The sequence below is a fragment of the Lutjanus erythropterus genome, chromosome 17, assembly GCF_056507025.1.
Source record: "Lutjanus erythropterus isolate fLutEry1 chromosome 17, fLutEry1.hap2, whole genome shotgun sequence".
NCBI lineage: Eukaryota > Metazoa > Chordata > Actinopteri > Lutjaniformes > Lutjanidae > Lutjanus > Lutjanus erythropterus.
In genome coordinates this window covers 21,894,342-21,914,987 of record NC_139333.1, presented here as the reverse complement: position 1 = coordinate 21,914,987, position 20,646 = coordinate 21,894,342, and the positions used below count along the sequence as shown (strand labels likewise).

The 20,646-nt window shown below is 40.0% G+C and overlaps 1 protein-coding gene across 1 annotated transcript; it reads right to left on the bottom strand.

Moving 5' to 3' along the window:
- Nucleotides 1-14,902: 14,902 nt before the first annotated feature.
- pigf (phosphatidylinositol glycan anchor biosynthesis, class F) lies at nt 14,903-20,593 on the bottom strand. The gene is made up of 5 exons (XM_084741631.1): nt 20,207-20,593; nt 18,201-18,292; nt 17,709-17,825; nt 17,507-17,615; nt 14,903-15,254 (listed from the first exon to the last, which is right to left on the bottom strand). Exons 1-5 carry the CDS (start codon nt 20,432-20,434, stop codon nt 15,141-15,143), a joined length of 660 nt encoding a protein of 219 aa, XP_084597757.1. The 5' UTR covers nt 20,435-20,593; the 3' UTR covers nt 14,903-15,140.
- Nucleotides 20,594-20,646: the final 53 nt, after the last annotated feature.

The following is a 20,646-nucleotide window of genomic DNA, read 5'->3' as shown; positions in this document are numbered from 1 at the left end:
TCATCAATTACTGAGAGCCGCTGTTTAATGTCATCAATCCAGTTGTCCATTTGTCACTGTTAGCAAGCAGCAGCAGACACTCTGTCTAGAGGGGAACCCCAGATCTGCAAGATCTCACAAAATCTCTCAAATTTGGGTTTTCTTTCTAGACCCAACCAGCAGACACTGAGAGTGATGGACATGATGCACCACCGCAGCAATGGCGGTGCCACAAGATGGTGGACCACACAAAGTGGTTGCTGGATGTACCTATGTTATACAGCATAAGGCTGGAGAGTGTAAAGTGCAACATGAGTGGTTGGCAGAGGCATACAACCACCAGGCGGTAATTCAAGTTGTTTGTCTTCTACTGTATGTTTTCCACTATATGTCACAGAAATAGAACTCAGTGTAGCAGACGTGTCATTATTACCAATCAGCCAACAGATGCACGGACACCATGTATGAAATGGTCTATAGGGTGGAGAGCTGCATCATCTCTGTCAGCTGTTATAAATGCCAAAATAGACGTGGAGATGTAAAGATTGTTTTTTTTTTATGCTCTCAGCCTTCAACAGGCTTCCTAATGCAGTGATAAGCATGTGTGTGTGAGGGGAGAGCAAGCATGATGGAGACACGCCGTCTGGAACATAGCTGCTGCTCACTTGGCTTGAGTACCGTCTCATACAGTATTTATATGTGTGGGCCCTGGTGTGATGTCAGATGCTTCACGCCGAGTTCAGAGGGAGGGAGGAGAGAGGTTGTTTCAGACAGACACGTTGGCAGTCCCACATCAAGCTGCTCGAACACTGAAGATGATCTTTGTCTCATTTTCTCTCTTGCTTTGATGTCCATGGTTTGTTTTTTTTAATTTTGCATCTTTATTGATATTTTCAAGCACAAAGAGTAGTTTCGTGTGTCCAGTTATTTTTGAGTGTTTTTTTTTTTAATATCAAAACGGTGGGAGGTGGGAAACTGCCAGTGCAGATTTCCTGGAAAATCAATTCTGGCTCTCGTCCATACAGGACCCCTTCCAGGGAAAAAGCTGGGACATTTCTGGGACAGGCTGCATGTGTGAATGAGGCTATAGAGAGTGAGGAGTGAATTAAGCGTAGGACTGGCATTAGCTAGAACAAAAAGTTATTTTCTGGATTTTCTGCAAAACGCCGGATTTTGCATGAATGTAGCCAAAGCGAACCGTCATCTTGTTGCTGCGTCCTCAGTCTGCTCTGCCTGTGTGTGTGTGTTTGTATGTGCGTGTATCTCTCTCTGCAGCTCTCACAGACAGAGAGCGGAGGAGAGAGACGGAGACAGGGATGTAACCTGGTCACTAAGTTTTCAGAGTACTGACTTAAACACCTACGTACTGATGTTCCTTGAGCATAGAGTGTCTTCAGATACAGACACAGACCTCTAATGGGTCATAAGTGAAGATTGAGAAGGATTATTTACATTACTTTTTATTAAAATCCTGCATAATGTGCCTTTAAAGGTCCAGTAAGATTTACAGGGACTGATGAGCAGAATATGGCAGAAATGTAATATAATATTCATAAGTATGTTTCCATTTGTGTATAATCACTTGATCATAGTGTTGTACTTCAGAATGACACATTTAGAGGGTGTGGCTCCACACACATTTAGAAATAAAAAAGCTAACTAGAACCCTAAGAGTTCTTCAGCTTGTTCCCATAGGAGAACCATTTTTGGTTCCTGGTAGAATCTTTTATAAAGGTTCTACTTGGAACCCCTTCAGGGAGTTTTACCCAGGACCCAGCATAAAGTGTTATACATAGAACCATCTGTGAAAGGATTCAGCCAGAACCCCCAGTGAGATGTGCTACAGAGAACCCTTCTATCTTTCAGTGGTTCCACACAGAACCCTGTCTGGGGATTCTGTCCAGAACTGTTGCACCCTCTAAGGGCTCTACTGAGAGAGGTTTTATCTCAAACACACTCAGGGTGTTCTAATGGGATCCTTTTTACCTTCCAAGGGTTTCTAGAACCTACCCAGGGGCTTATATTGAGAACCATTATATCCTTCAATAGTTTTATCTAGAACCCATCCAGGGGGTTCTACCAAGAACCTTACTACATCCCAAGGGATTTATGTAGAACCTACCCAGAGGGTTCTACTGAGAACCCTTCTATATAGTGGTACAAAGAACTGTTTACCAACAAGTTATTCAAGGACTTCAACAGTCCCAAAAGGGTTCAGAAGCAAATAGTTCTGGGTAGAACCTCAGCCCTTTAGGAAGAACCCTTTTGGAACCCTTATCTCTAAGAGTGCAGAGTGCCATGTTGCACCGCCATGTTTGAACGGACGAACCAAACACTGGCTCTATATCCAGCCTTTCACTTTTTTATGCCTTTGAAATCTTGCGGAGTAGAAGTAAAAAAGCAGGAATTAACTTAAACTTCTTCCATTCATTCCTACATATTTGTTGCCATTTGTCTTTTCCTTTCATTTGTCTTTTTCATCTGCAGTTCCACCTTTTGCGTTTTTGGTTAGACTGTAACGTTCGTGTTAGGTGTGTGAGTAGGCCTAGTGAACCCATACTGCGGTTTCCTGTTTTCAGAGATGTTGGCAAAGGCTCGCAGTATGGGGATAAACCTTGGGGTCCACAGGTGGGCCACCAACATGGAGCCAATGTGTTTACATTGATCATGCAGTGATCAGTGATCAGTCAGGGTCCCACTCATAAGAGGTGGCCTTCACTGATTTACTGATTGGTGCTGTCCTCAACGGAGAGCTCAACCACTTGTAATCATCAAGGAGCAGATGTGCAGGAAACACAAAGCACGTATGTTACACACATGCACAGTGCAGTCAGTAGGGCAGTATATTTGTTTTATCAGCCCTGTATTTCAACCAGTATGGATGTGAACACCCTCAAATTGAAGCTGAAAGGTGGCACTTCCTCATTTTCACCATTTCACTTAAAATACAGTGTGATGGACACTGAAGTACTTTCAGTGCTTTTTTTTATTGAAGTTTCCCAGTTTGAGGTCAGTGCTGCAGACAGCAGTCGTAAACACAAACAAGACAATCAATGAGTGTTTTTATAGCCGGACAATCAGACAGTTGAGAGTATCTAGGTCGCGGTCTTGACCCCAATCAATCTCTTACATGTTTCACTGCTTAAGACCAGACTGATGGCTTCAAAAAAATCCCTCAAAATAAGAAAGATGTGGAGATGGCTGCATTATGGGCCTTGCAGAGCATCACAAGAGAAGACACCAAATCTCTGCTGGGCGTGGGAAACAGAGAACTGGACTGCGATGCAGAAAGAAGGCAGACTGGTGCTGTTCAGTGATTTAATGAAAATTCAAACAAAAAGTCAAAAAACAAAAGCTTACATAGATTAGTCCAGAGGCCAAAAAAGGCAAACAAATCCAAAAGACCATGAAATACAAATAAAGTCTAAAAACCACAAGGAAACCCAGGGGAAACTGATAGACTGCTTGACACTAATGTACGAAGACAAACTGGCAACTAAGGAGGAAAATAGCTGCAGGACTAAATACACAGGAAAACCAATTACAGGCAAGTAAAAACAATCTGTAAAGAAAAAATGAGGGGAAAACACAGGAAGCAAAACATCAAAATGAAAGGAAAGATAAGAACTTCCAAATAAAAGACGAAACAAGTAAACTGAAAACTAAAATCATGACAAATTGCAATTCATCCAACGACAGTGGAGACATTTCCCTCAAAACACAAATGTTAACTTGCTGGTGGTGCGAGATAAAAAGTCAGAGAATCACCAGAGTCATTAGGATTCATCTTCTGGGAACCATGAATGTCAGTACGAAGGTTTGTGCCAATCCAACCAACAGTTGTTGAAACATTTGGTGGACCAACAATACCATCCCTGGAGCCACAGTGGCTAAACAAGGCTGCACTGTTCATCAGCCACTGTCTGACTGCTGGACAAAAAAATCCACAAATTAAAGCCGAAAGTCAGAAGATTAAACTTTCAGTCACTGATTTTACATTTAAATTTGCTGAAGTACACAGCCATAAAAAAAAAGCTATGTGTCTCCAAAACTATTTCTACTTGCAGTGTAGACTGAGGGTATAAGAAAAGTTTTCAAATGAATGAATACAGTAGATGCAGGAGTTTTATGTATTAAGATGTGGCACCTTCATTTGTCAGTATGACTCAACTCCAGACCTCCCTTTGTCATGGCATCAATACTTGACATCCTGAGGAAAACCTTGTGATGGATAATTGATGATAGTACAGGTTTAAAAATGATTTGACCTTCTGCGGGAAATAATCAAATGCTTAATAATAAAATACCGTCAATAAATAAAGACACATGTATAATTTGAAGAGTGTCGGATGGTGCAGGTGTGTTCCAGCTGTGAGCTGGTGGTGGCTGGTATTAAGTCTACAGTAATTACTATTTAAGCTGAAAAAAAAACTTTGCTGCACTTTATTTTATAGTATACTATTAAGATGTGCAGATATGAGATAGATATGTGATTTTACTTTGGTTTATAGTACAGTTCCATCGTAACATATCTCTAATTACCCTCTAATAAAGTCTAAAAAAAGGGTCTAATAAAGAACTTATTTCTGTTTTCCTTGTTCATTGCTTTTAATGTACTTAACACAGGATAGACATAACAGTTAAGTATTAATAAGTATAATAAGTCACACTAATTAATATCGCATAATAGCACATATAATGAGACTAACTTCCCATGTAATGTGGGTAAATGAATACTCTTTAGACTAATAGCATTTGGCCTATCAAACTGTGAGGCACCATTAGCTCTACACTGAAATCATCGACTGCTGTGCCTTATTGAATGAAGGACATTTGAATAATGGTTGAATTAGCAGAAGAATAAGCTATACATATATATACGATACAATATTTGTAAAGAGGTGGACCTTGACCTATTCATTGCTTATTCCACATCACTCACAAACCACAACTGTGTCAGGTTTAATGGGTTGTAAATAGGTGTAATTGATTGTTACCTTGGCAACATGGCTCAGGGATAAGGGCAGCTAACTTTTAGAGCTAATTACCTAGTCTTTTTTTTGTGTGCAACTGTCTAGCTGGCTTTAGACATGACTGAGTATAAAAGGCCAACTGAACACAATGGTTCCCAACCATGTTTGGCTTTTAGATCCTTTATACCAACACGACCTTTTCTCGTGACCCTCATGTCACAGCTTGCATACATCTATGACTTGCAAGCACTTCAACAAAAGTGATGTTTCCCTCTGAGATGGTTTCATTTAAAGCCAGGCCAGAAGAGGTGGAGGCATGTAGTATTTCACAACAAATGAGCAAGGTTTTCCTCCATGATTAAATATATCTGGTCCCTTTCAATCCATTGAGCCTTTGAATGGCCAAAGAGAGAAAAAGCAGTCTACCAAGGCCACGTTTTACTATATCAAGTACTCGAAATGCAATTGGATGTGCACAAGATACAATTCATCTACACATTCTGATTAATTCATGCACACAAGATACATTTTTTTCCCATCTTTTGTTAATTTGATATTGTATCTTGTGCATGTGCAATAGCATGTCACTCTATGTTTCACTCTGGGGCTCCATAAAAAACAGTTACTGCCAAAGTCAGGGGGATTAATCTCATTCATGAGATATTTCAGTCCAGATCAAGGCGGTGGACCAACACACTGACATTGCCATCCCTTCAACCACACAGCTAACATGACTAAAAATATCTTGACCATTAAGATTTATTTTGCGACCCCTTGGAGAGTCCTCATTACAGAAAAACCTTTCCTAGAAATCCTAACTAGAACTGTAAATTTAATTCTTCAGTCGGCACTTATCATGTCGGTATCTGTGGTTGAGTGAGACTGCCTGTATCCTTAATTAAAATGTATCATCAACAGCTGTCTCACATCACTTGTCACTGGGTAGCAGGTTTGCTACAAAGTGCATTTATGAGCTTTACAACCACTGGCAGAGCCCCATATCTCCTTGTAGGCCTCTCTAAAGCCGGATGTAGCACATCAATCAAATTAAAAATTAATCACCTTAGCAGTCAAGATACACTCATGAGCCACAACATTAAAACCACCTCCCTAATGTTTTGTAGGTCCCCCCTCATGTCCTGCGGTGTCTGGCACCAAGACATTAGCAGAAGATTCATTGAGTCAATCGGTGTGAGATCTGGGGAATTTGGAGGCCAAATCACACACATCATTAGCGTTCAGGGCCTTTCACCGGTTCATCGAGTCTCCTTCCTCTGACCACTTTTGGTAGTCTGTAGGAACATCCCACAAGACCTGCTGTTTTGGACACTCTATGAGCCCTTGTCAAAGTCACTTAGATCCTTACACTTGCCCATTTCTCCTTACCTTCAGAGGCAGCTGGTTTCACGAGATCATGTGAGAATCCATCTTGCCAGGTCAAGTTATCCGTTTTGTGCCCGCACCAAAGGTGGTGCAGCCAATCAGCGTCCTAGGTAGGACTACTGGCAGCTACAGGCAGAAGTATTTCCTCATTGAAAGAAGAGCAGAGAACGCCACTGAAGGCTTTTCTCGATGGAAAAGGTGTTTTCTTTCTTCTCCTGACTAGCTTTGGCAAGAGTTTGATTTGCCAACTGGCTCTGCTGGTTGATCTGATTGGCTGAAGATAGCCCAGACACAGTAGACAGATGGTTCATCCAATCACCTGCTAAGTGTTTTATTCAAAGTGCCTGCCCCTTTCCGAACAGTTTCTAAAGACAACTTCCCAAATAGTCTATGTAACAAACCACCTGGCGTGTCAGGTTCCAGTTTCCTGCTTCCAACACATCAACTCACTGTTCAATTTTATTGTAACAAGGTGATTATTATTATTCACTTCCACTGTCAGTGGTTTTAATGTTTTAACTGATCACCATTAAAACATGGTCCAGGGAAATTTAGCATCATCTTACAGTTTGAGCAGCCATTGCCATACAACCCTAACAACAGTGATACTGCCATATTTGGTTATTTAGATTTTTAAAGAAGGGTCTGTGCCCTCCTAAATTAGAAATGCAGTCAGGAAAAATGTTTCTGTAATACCAAAAAATCCTAAATGTCATCCTGAACTGCAATAAGATAAGGTTTCAGACTTCCCTCAGACTGGGAATCACTGTTTTAACATATGTGAGAAACTGTAAAGTGCAAAGTGGGTCTGCAAAAGTTTTGGTACCGATCATTTGTTTCAACAAGGAATCCCTTTTTCGGTCTTTCAATTTTCAGCTACTTTTCTAATTTATTCAGTCACTATCCTCCCACTGAAGCTTTTCTTAGAGAAACATAATCATTATGTGCACAATATTAACTTACCATGAGATACACCTAATATCTTGTTTTAATAATAAACCTCGTGCCCACTTTTCATCAAGGAATACTTCAACATCCCCTTAATTCCCCTCTTCTGTCTCTCCTGTCCCTCTTGCGTCATGAGAGCCCACTTGAGCGTCCCTCGGCAACAATGGTTCCTTTTGTTGTCATTCTTAGACCTGGCAGAAGAGACACAGGAGCTCTGCAAAAACATGTTTACCACTCAGTAGCACGCGGCACTTCAGCTGTTAATGAAGCACACACTGGGGTGAGTGTGAACACAGGAAACTGGGGCAAAAGGAGAGACAAAACACCGGAAACAAGTGGGGGTGTGAGGAGGGGGAGGATGAGAGTGTGAGAAAAAGGTTGTTGTATGGGGGATGGGTGTGACTTATCGGAAGAAAACTGAATATTTAATCCCTTCTAAAAGCTACTGACATTCACCTCAACAATACCAGACATGTTTCCAAGAAAGCTGATTATATTTTACACTGAGGTAGTGTAGCTAGTGTAGAATTTTAATGCAAATTATAAATGATTATTATTTGAAATTATTCTAATGGCATCTGTTTTCTGTAGAGCAATGACACAATCCTGAAGCCTATTATTAGTACCTGGGTCAGATTTGTGCCATCTGCTACAGATTTCAAGTTATGCATATACTAGTTCTACAGATAATTATTTAAACTAATTTAAAGTTATACAAATTTAACATTTAAAATAGAAAAAATGTAACACACTAAGATGCAATTATTTACACTTTCTCCTTTAGTTTTAAAGCAAAGAGAGTGAGAAGAGGCTTTCATGTGGAGAAAGAAATTTTTAAGGTGGTTAAAGGCAGAAAATTCAGGGTATGCCCATTATTCCAACAGTGCATTATTCTAACCCCAGTATTCCAAAAAATACCCCCAGTGGATTGAAAGCCTGTTTGTCCTGTTAGCCTGACAAATGCCCATTGCTCTGAAAATGCACACTCTCCCTGCAGCTGTGAACCTAAACTCTAACCCGTTTAACAACTCTGGTGTTTTATTCCGACACTGGAAATTTGACAGTAAAATGGTTTGAAAAGAAAGACAGCCTGTTAAGGTCAAAACCCTCACTGATTCAGTGCCACTGACAGGGCCGACAGTAGGGAAACTGTATATTTCAGGAGCAGTGAGACTTTTGCAGCTTTGTTTTTCGGGATAATATACTTTTTTCAGACTCCGAGAGTTTCGGAGTAATGGGCCACCGTAACAGTGAGCAGTCCGAGAATTTTCTGCCTTTAACCTTCTTAAATTTTCTCAATTCATCATACTCACTATCCCATTATCCTGAAAAAAACATTTATACACACTCTCCCTGCAGTTAGTTAGCCTAGTGACTGCTGGCCCTGTCCATGGTGCTGAATCAGCGGGGGCTTTGCCCTTAATTGGCCTTTTATCGTGCCATTTTTCCGAGATCTGTAGTTTGTATTCTGTCCAACATATTTTAGTAGGTAAGGTAGGCAATCTTCTGTTTAATGATTGGACCGAAATAATTACTGGACAGAAAATCATTCTCTGGAGGGATCTGGAGTGCCACCTCATCAAGGTTGGGTGAAAAAGTAAAAGTTGGTACAAATTAAAAGTGAAGGGATGAAATGGAGGCACAATGATGATATTGATTTCTATGTGGGTGCTAGGATTTTGTTTTCTCTCAGTAGTGGATTGTTTCTTTTTTCATTTTCTCCTAAATTCAAGGAAAGTGACTTTATATTTTACTTTACTTCTCTTGTTTCTGTGTTTGGGTGCAGAGAAAGTGAGAAATTTGTGAACTTATGAGTAATAAGCAACTTTTTCTGATTAGCTGATTCAAAATAGCATGCCAAATGCTAACAGCTCTTTGAAGCTAAAAAGTTAGCATGCTCACAGCGACAACTGCTAACATGTTGATAATATTTGCCATGTTTACCATCTTACTTTGGTGTGTTAGCATGCTAACATTTACTAACTGGCAGTAAACACAAAGTGCAGCTCAGACAGATAGAACTCCAAAGTGACTTCAATCTATCCTACGGATATCATAAACCATCCAATAGTTCATCTAGTGTTCAGGAACATTTCCTGCTCATGTCATGGTCATGTCTAAATGGGAGCAATGATCAATATTCAGGAAAATTTGTACTGCCAATTCCCCCACCTCAACACCCTGTGACACTTCTCTCTGTCTGATGATAAACACTATCACATGGAGCAAATGAACCAAACGCAAGACTCCAACGGCTGCCATGACTCCAGATATCCAACACTTTTAAAAGTTCCTTTTAATGTACTTAACGAGTACATGAGATTCGAGTAGATCACTTGATTTGAATATTAAATACATTACAAATGCACCAAGCAAAATAATCTTCTGCCGTGTAGACATATCTGGCCTTGCCCCATCGTCTTCTTTTTCTTGAGTTTTATGCTGGCTGGTGTTGCATGACTGCCATCTGCTGAACTGTCCCTTGCAGGGCATGTCTGAAAAGACACAAGACGGAAATGTTCCTGAACTGCCTGCATGTGAATAGTGATAATCACGGTGCCTGAAATGTATACTTGCCAACCTTGAGATCTCAAAAAAACAGGCAAGACTTAGAAACCCAAAAATTTGAGTTTCAGACACTTTGTTTCCTGCATTCTGGTGACTTTGAAGAATGAAAATAACAAAATTCTAAATACATTTCAACAGAATTTTTCAGGTAAAATACTTTTAATCATGTTTTCTCAAGAAAGAATAGAGATTCATTTGCCCCACTGGCATGAATTTGCCTTCTTTTTCTTTTAGTTTTGCCTCTGTCCCTGAAAGAAAATTGACTTGGTTCGAGCAGGATTTACAAAATGCATGCCTCTTTCCTTTAACACTTTCCTTAATAAACAGGAATTCTTTTTTCCAGAAAAAGAGTTGAAAGGCTTATACACACTGTGGAGTATCAGAGAAAAGTTGTGATGATAAAAAGGTTTTTAAAAAGTGTTAGAATTTGTCATAAATCAGGAGAAACACAAAGAAAATTGTGATTCTGGGAGAAAATATGGAAAGGGAAAAGAAAAATGAGTCTCCTGGGAAAATCAGGGTTGGCAAGCATGCTGAAAGGTTATCCCAGTAATTTACTGGGAACTGTGCGAAAGAGACTTAAGATACAAATGGCGTTAATTACTGTCTTCCCCTTACATTACAGCTGCATTAATCGATTTGTGGCCACAAAGAAGCAGAAAACATTGTTACATGACAGATTTCTTTCACTTTCTTTCACTAGCTAGCTTTGTCAGTCGGGCTGGTAGTGAACAGGGGCTAAGAGCAAGTTCCTGCTGCAGCTGGAAACAGAATTAATACAAAGTGTGAAACTGAACCTTACATTTAATCTGTACAACCAAAAAAAGCTGCATCAAGCTCTGTGTTCGTAGCAGCATGAGTCATTTGATTAAACACTGCCCTTAAAAAATATTAAGGCAGGTTTCATTTTGGGTGATCCGCCACTGAGCAGAGCAGCAAAGGATGCATCTTAATTCACGATATAACTCTGTCTGGAGAAACAATGCAGAAACATAACAGCAAACACAACAACAGCCTTGCAGGAAAAGGCTGGGGCGAGAGGGGAGGAGGGGGGGGGGGGGGCTGGGGGGTGGAGTGACAAATTACCTCTCCTCACAATGCCCCGCGACAATAGCACAGCCTGAGAACAAATAATGAATAAATAAAGTTCTCTGAGATTGAATGAGGGGAGCAATTTGTGAAGCAGCAGCTTTTGTGAGCGTGTGAGCGAGTGGCCTTCTGCGGCTTGTCTCTGAGATGAAAGTGGAATTGAGCGCATGAAACAAAGCAACTCCATCCACGTCTCTGTGGACAAAGTACATCGATTACACATATGAGAACACCTCAAGGAACAAAACAAGAAAATCACCAGATGTGACATGCCCAGCTGTGGTGACTAGGATCAGAGGGGTTACTTTAAAAATGTATTATTATACAGTTATTAATTGCCTGTTGAAAACCTGTAGTCAATTACCAAATCCAGGTATCAAAATATTAAAGTAGCTTGATTACTTTCTGCTACTTTTGAATTACATCAATATCAAATAAGGTGAAATTGTATTTTCATTGTTAGGTTCACTGTTTGTCATTTGTTGTTGTTCCTTCCTTTGTTATGTGTAAATGCACGTTTAGATTAAGTAATTAAGAACACTTCAATGTACTTTGTTAGTGTGCTAGTACACCAAAATCACCACCTGCAGTCCTGGAATGATTTTCAGTTGAATCAATAGTTGTTGTATTGACAGGTTAGCAAACTAGCTGGATTTCTGTGTAGCTATCATTAATGTGCGCTAATGTTAGAGGTTGGTGTGTGTAGCTAACAACAGTGGCTGGTCTGTGTAGCTAATGTTTGCAGTAGGGCTACCCCCAATAGTTGACTAGAGTCTTAGTTGACCACCTTTTCATTTATTTGTTAGTCGCAGAAAAACTGAACTTAGCAACTAAATTACAGTTACACATTGTCCATTGAGTTGACAAGTCCGCAAGTATTTGTTTTTGTGAAGCTGGGAATAATTCATTCCCATGTTTTGACCGAGACTTGTGTGATGTTATACTGAGTTAAAAAGACTTAACAGAAAGTTCAGTCTCCCCGCTGGCTGTTCTGACACATTCTTCATCATTACTCTGTGTACCGTTAGCATTTAACAGGTGGTTTGCTTCATGACCCTAAACTAAATCTCTAAATAATTAAATTAATACCATAAACATGTGGTAACTAGCCAACAAATGGCTTAAACTGACAAATTATGATTGACTAGGAAACTCTTTGGCTAGTGACAGAAGTTGGTCTGTGTACCTAACGATAGCTGTTGGTCTGCGTAGCTAATGTTGGTAATTAGTCAAACATGTAAATGTTTCTTTAAATTAGATGCTGAGTCCTTGAATGACGGCAGTATTTTCACAGCTGAAGGCAGAGCTGTTACTGTAGTATGATAATGTTCTGTTCTGATTTAAAGACAAAATAAATTTATAGCCAATGATGCATTTTTTTTTCACTAGAAGATAAAGTGACTGTAAGATTAGCTGGTTTTACTTGAGACTAGAGTGAAGACTTGTGCCGCTTGTGAAGTGTTGTATTGCTTGCACACTGTCCATAATAATATTCTTTATTTTAAAATATAAACCTGCTAAAAGTCTGCATTTTACCTAATGTACCTGTAATGTGATCACATCTTTTTTATGTAACTGTAACGTAACATAATGCCGTTACTCCCCAAGCCTACAGTGACAAGCATGAAGCATCTAAAAATACAGCCTGTATTCACACCGCTTGACATGGAGGTCAAGATCAGGTCTGATCACACCCTTCGCTCTCTAAGGCCCCCATATGCGCCACTCGCTCTGCTCTCCACAGGTAATGCAGTATCACAACTGAGGTGGAAAATGGAAAAAAAGAAAGGCACAAAGCGAACAAGGGTAATGGAGGTAACAGCGTGAGGTCAGATTGGATTTCATCAAAAAATGGAGGGAGAGGTTGAGGCATGAAAAAGGTGTGCTGATTGGTGTTATAAGTGTATGTAGGCTACTTAAAAGGCTTTGAAACTCCCCCTCTCCCTTTATGGCTTTTTAAAAATGCGTTTTCTCTTTTTCCTTCGGGCTATTTTTCTCAGCCTTTCCCTGGCAACAACCTTACGTAAGAGTTCAAACATGGGGCGAATGGACAGCTCTGCCCCTTGGCTCTGTGCTCAAACTGTCCACCAGTCCCCACTAACACTGAGCAGTACATTTCACACCACACAAATGATTCCTCTTGCACATAATTACTCAAGTTGCATGGTATCACAAATGTCTAGACTGTCTCTGGACAACATCCCTCCTTTACTTTGCAATAATCTGACACCATGATGCAGGAGATGTAAGTTTCATTGTAGTTACTGGCTGTGAGGGAGAACAAGGGATGTGGGCGGCATGAAAGGAGGAAAATTAATGTCCCTAAAATGAAAGTGAATCAATATGGTTGCCTGAGGACGTGAAAAGGTGGAATGAGAATGAGAGCGGAGAAGGAGGAGGGGTGTTGAAATAGAGCTGGAAGAAGATTAATGGTTGTTTAAAAAGGAACAGTATTCATCAGTAGTCAGCTTCAGGTGCAGAACGGCGTCAGTGTGTGTGCATGTGTGTGTGTGCGTGTGTGTGTCAGGATGGAAGTACACTTTGCAGTAAGTTTACACTCTGTCTTTAAACTTTCCAACTTTCCCTCATGACTCTTCTCAATAAATTGACCACCCAACCATAATACTGATTACTTTGTATTACTTTGCAAATGAGTGTGAAGCTTGATTTCTTCTCTTCATTTTAACTCTCTGCACCCTCCTCGCTTAGAAATGCACACACACACACTTAAAAGAGATGGTCCAACAGCACCACCTACAGGTTTGAGCATTTTTAAGATTCAATCATTCCAAAATAAATATACCTAAACGCCTCCAGCATTTCAGAACAGAGAAAACTGCTCATTTCTTCACGATTTTGAGACCTAATTTTATACACTTTTTTAATCATTTAAATGTGGCTGGATGGTTAATAACACGTGTTTGTATGTGACAAACTCAGAATACACATTTGTTGTTGCTTTAACTGCTAAAAACTGTCAACCGCAGTGAAACTTCACAAAAGAAGAAAACATCAGCTACAGCCACGTTCAGGAAGTTTCAGAAGTGAATCTTTAAAAAGTCAAGACAGTGGACTCATGGTTGAAAAGTGCATCTTTTGGCAGTGGAAAAAAATTTGCTCTTCTACAAGAGGGAGTGCTGAGAAATACTATGCTCTAGACCCCTTTACAGCATTTCAGCAACAGAAGCAGAGGTCTCCCCCAATCATCTAGGCAAGTTATCAAACTGCAAATGTTTAATCAAATGTTTGACCAGCACCAAAATCACCAAAATGTGTGGTTGTTGTGTAAACAATATGTCAGAATCAATATTCCACTGGTCAGTTTAAGTTGTACAGAATTCCAACAGGATCACAACTGTTTCAGATCAATCAGTACCGTCTGTGGCTGCAAGGTATTAACGTGTTGACTGGACTGAGGACATGATCGAAACTGCTTGTGTTTGCAGCAGCCCATTGAGAAACTGTTGTGGTCCACCGTGCCTCTGTTACCAAAGTGAGTGCACAGCTTGCTCATTGTTCTGGAAAAGGGTCTATATGGCAACCATTTTAACTTATATAGAGAAAAATGTCAGAAAATGGTGAAAAATGTTTATCAGCGTTTCTCAAACCCCAAGAAGACATCCTTAAATGTCTTTTTTTTTGTCCACATGCAAAAGATATTCAGTTTACCATCAAAGAGGTCTAAAGAAACCAGAAAACATTAGGATTTAAGAAGCTGGAATGACAGAATTTTTTATTTTTTTTCTTTTAAAAATGACATACCAGTTGATCGATTGTCTGGGACTCTGTTGGCGCAGAAACATCCAACTATATATGTCATTTAGTGCATTTTGTATGGCTTTAAAAAAACCAATTAAAAAAGACCTTCAGTAAAAAACACAACAAAAACAAACTGCTGCCGTTGAGTAAATTTCAGTTCCTAACCTTTAGATTAAAAAATTACCGCCAGAAAGTGCACACTCTTACAGAAGTAATGTTTTATTCATGTCAAAAACCTTCAGGAACATATTCAGCCTCCATGCGTACAAAATAATGTTGCTCATAAAGTCTTGTTATTAAAAAAACACATTTTTCCTACAGGTAGCAAACGGAGAGAATGTTCCCAATAAATAATCGGTAGGAAGTTATAGGAATACAGCAAGAATACAAGAAAAACCCTCACGGTCACATTCACACACATTCAGTCCATCTGTCCGTCCATCACTTGCACTTGTATGTGAGCTGTTTGCGGTGATAGTGGATCCACGCAGGAGCAGCAACAAGCCCGGTCAGGAAACCAATCATAGCACCCAGACTGCAGGAAACAGGCCAAACCTACAAGAAGAGAGACAAGAGACAAGGGTGTCATGAGTCCCCCACGATGTTCCACCTATAGATCAAGAGACAAACATGTCTCCACTTGTTTAGTTCAGTTAACTTAAAAAGGGACTTCTAAAGAGGGGAAAAAATACAGCAGCAGTGTCATTGAGAGTTATGCTCCAATTACCACCGTCCACCTCTAATTTGCATTTTCCTACAGTCATTTTGCAGAGAACTGCCTTTGCAATTAGAGTTTTAATCTTTTCCTTTTTCCATTTAAAAATATTGAACTAATTAAATAAAGAGAAAGGTTTAATGGTTACTGTGTTGAATTATAACTCCATACTTATGGAGGCTGTATTTAATACTGTAAAATGATGAATGGAAACAAGTGGCTTCTTTGTGCTTTAATTCTTCCTTGTCAGATTAATTTATTTGAATACTTTTAGGGGAGTAAAGAGGAATTATTATCCAGTCATTCATAAGCAAAAAACTAAAAGGTCTGTATAAGATAAATGTTTTTTTTAGCTTTCCTCTCCTGATAATTATCTCAAGTTCCCTCAGGTTTATCTTCAGGCTCTTTTGACAGGTTGAGTGATATAAATGACCACAAACTGAGCTGTCTGTACTCTTAAACATCCATGCTTTTGGCTTCGCGCAAGAACTACTATTCACAGATTTGTTCTTGAAGGTAACTTTGGTGTTTTTCAGCGTGGACCCTGTTTTCCCATGTTTATGTGTCTTGGTGACTAATGAGGACAACAACTTTTTAAATTGGCCCAGCATTTAGTGAGACTGCTACAGACAGCAGCTGGTGAAACAGGCTGCAATGTAAATCTACTGGGCAATTGTTCACCATCAGAAGTGCTTGTTTTTGCCACCGACAGGCTCAGAACGTTAACCCAAGTGTCTGACAAGTTTATGGAAAGGATCCCTGCAGAGAGAGATCTTTTTTTTTTTAAAGAGTAACATCCATTTTGTTTAACCAGAGACAGCCAAGTCATCAATCTTGCCAAAGCATCCAGATTCCATTTACAGAAACAGTAATTTTATCATAGCAACACACACGCCATTCAAACGCGATAAAAAACAAAATAAAACTCACCAAAAACATTGTGGCTTGTATTCCCACTGTTCCAACAATCACCAGCTCCGGTTTGGTTTGAATAAACCCTTAATATTCAGAGTTAGATGTGAAAATATTTGTGCGCTACCTGCCATTTCTCTCTTTCACATCTAAAGGTCTCTCTCTGTAGAGATCCTTTCCATAATGTTGTCAAACACTTAAATAACAACCTAAGCCTGTCGGTGGCAAAAGCAGCGGCTGCAGCACTCTCTCTCAATTCTAGACCAGTTTCGAAAATTGTTGTCTCATTAGTCACTTAGACACAAAAACATGGTCAAGGTTGAAAGTTACTTTTCTTATGCATTGATACACACAATCACAAGTGGTCCCAACATGTTGTACAAACCATAATAGACAGTCTTCTTTTCTTTGCAAACACAATCTGTGATGTGATGATACTAACACTATTATCACCATCATAATGAATTGCCTATTTACTGAGAGGTTTTTTTGTTGTGGGTGATTTTTTTGTCGCGTATTTGGCCGCTGAAACTGATCAGTTTGCTTTCTTTTTACTCTTTGGTAACATTTTTGTGAATGAAAGTTGTCCACAAACAGAGTAGAGCAGGAAGCTTTGTATAAAATCATTATGCGCATTGATTATTCTAACGAAATGTCAAGGGAATGCACCTACTCGTGAAAAGGCAGCGTGCATCAGTCGACAATTTATGACTCGTTTGTGCAGTTAAGAGAGTCTATTGAAACCGACTTGAATCACTTGTAAGAGCAAACCTACCTCACAGGACTGGTTTAGGGATAAGACCACAAAAGCGTCTTCCCGACAGTTTATGAGAAAAAATATTGAAAAAAAGTCTCTGCACACCTAAATCTGTGACAGTTGCGTCGGAGGAATATGCAATTCAAGGAAAATTAGAGGAACTAAGAGATGATAATAAATGATGACACTTGCTTTTTTTTTTCATTTTTGGACTTGTGGGGTATGTAAGGTTAAATGCATATTTAAGATTTATTGCAATTTAGTGATTTTTTTTTTTCAACTCTATTGGCTGATGATGCATAAATCAGTTTCAGGTGTTGATCAACACTCGGTTGCTGCCAGCATACCTGATAAAGGTTATCTAGACCGAAGTGTTGATATTTAATAAATATATCAGTAGAAAGTGAGACAGAGTGTTCTGACCTGCCAGGGCCTGTCCCAGTCCAGAGGTATAGGGAAAGCTCCCACCCAGGCTCCTACCACAGTGCAGGCCACTGTGATCTGTAGACAGGTGTCCCACACAGACATAGCTCTGGAGACAGAGACAGAGCAAAGCAAGGACAGTTAAACTCATGGTAGAAAGACAGGGAGCAGGGGGAAAAAGGAAAGCAGATTTTAGGCTCACCCATGCCGACTGAACACTCGTATCCAGGCCTGGACGTTGGGGCCGAGGACACAGAGACACCTCAGTGTGGTTAGGGAGGTGAGAAGCACAGCGAGGGAGAATGTCTCCAAGGCAGATCTGAAACACATAAGAGAAATGTAAGACTCATGGTAGAGTTTTAATGATACAGAAAATCTATGCAACATGTCAAACAGTAAATATTAACTAACAAAATTATCTCACCATGTACAAATTTCTCTAGATGGCACCCAGCCACATAATTATTATCAAGTGCTCAGTAAAAGCTGCATTTATTCCCTGGTTTTACCTCTATTTGGTTACAGGTGATGCATTTGAAAGTGCATTACTTCCTAACATGGTGATTAAGTTACTCTCTGCAAACCAACAACAAGCAACATTTCATTGCTCTCGTTATTTTTTTGTCTGTTGTACGTCTCTCCATTATACATACATCGATACACGCACAGGACACGAGCATCAGCAGCTACTCACTCAATCAGCGGGGCTCCATAGAGAACCACCACAGTGTGGAAGAACAGGCACGACAGGAAGAAGTACAGACAGGAACGACACAATCTGGACAGCTGCACAAAGGAACGATGAGATAAAGATAAGTAAATATGTCCTGTAAGAAACAAAGCTGGAAAAGTTCACTTCCTGGAGGTCTTGGTTTGATTAAAGTAGCTGCACTTGCAGATTTTTGTAGCAGACCTTTGTTTTTTCTTCCTTCCTACTCCTATTAATCAGATCAAGACTTCTGACCTTTATCTTGAAGCAGCATTCAGTTTTTATGCAACACATACGCTTAAGCATCACACATTTTTATTTTTGAGGGATGTATTTTTAAGATGTTTTTGAAACAACAGTTACAGTGTGCCGTCGGAAACATAGGTGTAATGGTTGGAAAGAGCGACATCTGTTGGTTAAAACATGAATGCCCAATAGAGAGGCGAAGTCACCCCCCATCCCACCATAGGAGCTGATTTTGTAAAAAAATATGCAGGCCAGTGGTGGTCAACAGTGAGAGACAAATAATTTTTTGATCATGTTTGAAGTGTGCCATGAATTACACATATGTCTGTCAGTTTTAAAGATAACTTTATAAGTCAAGAAGGTTGCAATTTCAGTATTCCAAGACTGTACTTGGTCAGATTCTCTGTATAACTCTGCCAAAGTTGTTGATTTTCAAAAATGTTTGTTAAATAAATGACTAATTCATAACAGCATGTGAGCATTTAGCACTGACTTATGAAATCTGCATTAGGGCTCTTTTAGATTCTTTATTCTGTGATTACAGCTACGATTACATTATCACAAAAACTATAAGGCACTACCTTTCCCTATCCCTTTCATATTCTTTGTAAAGCACTTTGCATTGCCTTGTTGTTGGAAGGTGTTATACAAATAAACTTGCCTTATCTTGCCCTTGCCATGTGACCCGTAAGAGGGGCCCTGGGAACAACTGGACTACACTACCCAACTGTGTATACACTCATGGATCAGAGGTTTATGCTTGTGACAGTGTGGGATCCAAACATTAAAGGGATAGCTCACCCAAAAATTAAAATTACTCACTCTCATGCAAATTGAAGGTCAGGTTTAGTTTTTAGTCCACATAACACTGCTGAAGTTTCACAGGAAAAAAGCGCTGACCAGTTTTTAAACGGAGAAAACAACCAAAGAACACCCATAACATGCCTCCCTACTGCTCATGCCGTGTAGTCCAAGTGTCTTCAAGTCCAAACCTGCCATTCTGGACTAAAGTGGTAAGGAGTGTTTGGGAGATTCTGCAGTGCTGTTTTCTTGTGAAACTCCAGCAAGGTTTTGAGGACCCAAAAAAACTAAACTCGACCTTCAATCAGCATGAGGGTGAGAAGATAATGACTGGATTTTCATTTTTGGGTGAACTATCCCTTAAGCAGAGCTGTAATCTCTTCTCCATGAGCAGATGCACACTTCCTCCTGGTGGATATAGTCTGGTGGAAAGAAAGTAGTTCCTGCGTGCAACTGCTCAAAGCGAAGGTCGGTGAATTATACTGAGTGACCGGGTCATGATTTATGTTCTTGAGTTTTTATAATGTACTTTTTGGCACTTTGAGCAAGAGCCGAGTGCCATCTCCTTCCATTATATTGAAGAGAAGACATGCATCTCCATGACCAGTGTCTCCCAAAACTATAATCATGAATAAAAAGCATTACTACTAAGAAAAAGAAAATATGCATTTTTGATTTGGGGGTGAACTGTCCCTTTAAACTCCCTGTTTGTGTATAGAGTAATTAAACTAGCTAAACCAGCTACAACGTTAAAAAGCCATTTATACATCGTTATTGCCAGAAATATAACGTCACATATGATTCATTCAGTACATTTTGCTGCCAATCCTTCTGTGCTTTTACTTGTAATAGAGTATTTTAACAGGTCAACATTCAGCAGTTTTCAGTCACAGTTAGCCTGCTATGCTATCAGCACAGTCTGAATGAATGAAGGTCAGTAGCACCTTGTATCCCACGGTGTGCTTCTTGGTGGGCGGTGTGATGCCGAGCAGCCAGAAGACGGCGACACTGACCGCGGTGATCGCTCCGGACACCGAGTAGAGCCACAGCAGGTGAGTGCCGTACACCGAGAAGCCCGGGACCAGCACCGCCGGTAGGACGGTCGCCATGAACACCGAGGCGGCGATGATGGCGTGAGTGGACGCCATGGCCCTGATCTCGTGGTCCCACATGACGAAGACTGTCCCTAACTACAACAGGAGACTGAGACAAAATAAAAAATCCAACATAAAATACTGAAATGTTAATTTAGTAACGGGTGAACAGAGTAGGTTAAATCCATGGGTGAGTTTCTCGATATCTTCCGTAAACATGGAATGATAGTGACTTCCGCTTGGACTTCACACTAAAAGCCCAATGGTATGCCTAACAAGTAAAAGCTCAG

Excerpts from the sequence above, each read along its gene's own strand:
- pigf (XM_084741631.1), bottom strand. The coding sequence starts at position 20,434 with ATGTGGGACCACGAGATCAGGGCCATGGCGTCCACTCACGCCATCATC. Across the intron at positions 17,616-17,708 it reads CGAGTGTTCAGTCGGCATGG|AGCTATGTCTGTGTGGGACA; the intron begins GTGAGCCTAAAA and ends CTCTGTCTCCAG. Across the intron at positions 15,255-17,506 it reads ACTGGGACAGGCCCTGGCAG|GTTTGGCCTGTTTCCTGCAG; the intron begins GTCAGAACACTC and ends CTCTTCTTGTAG.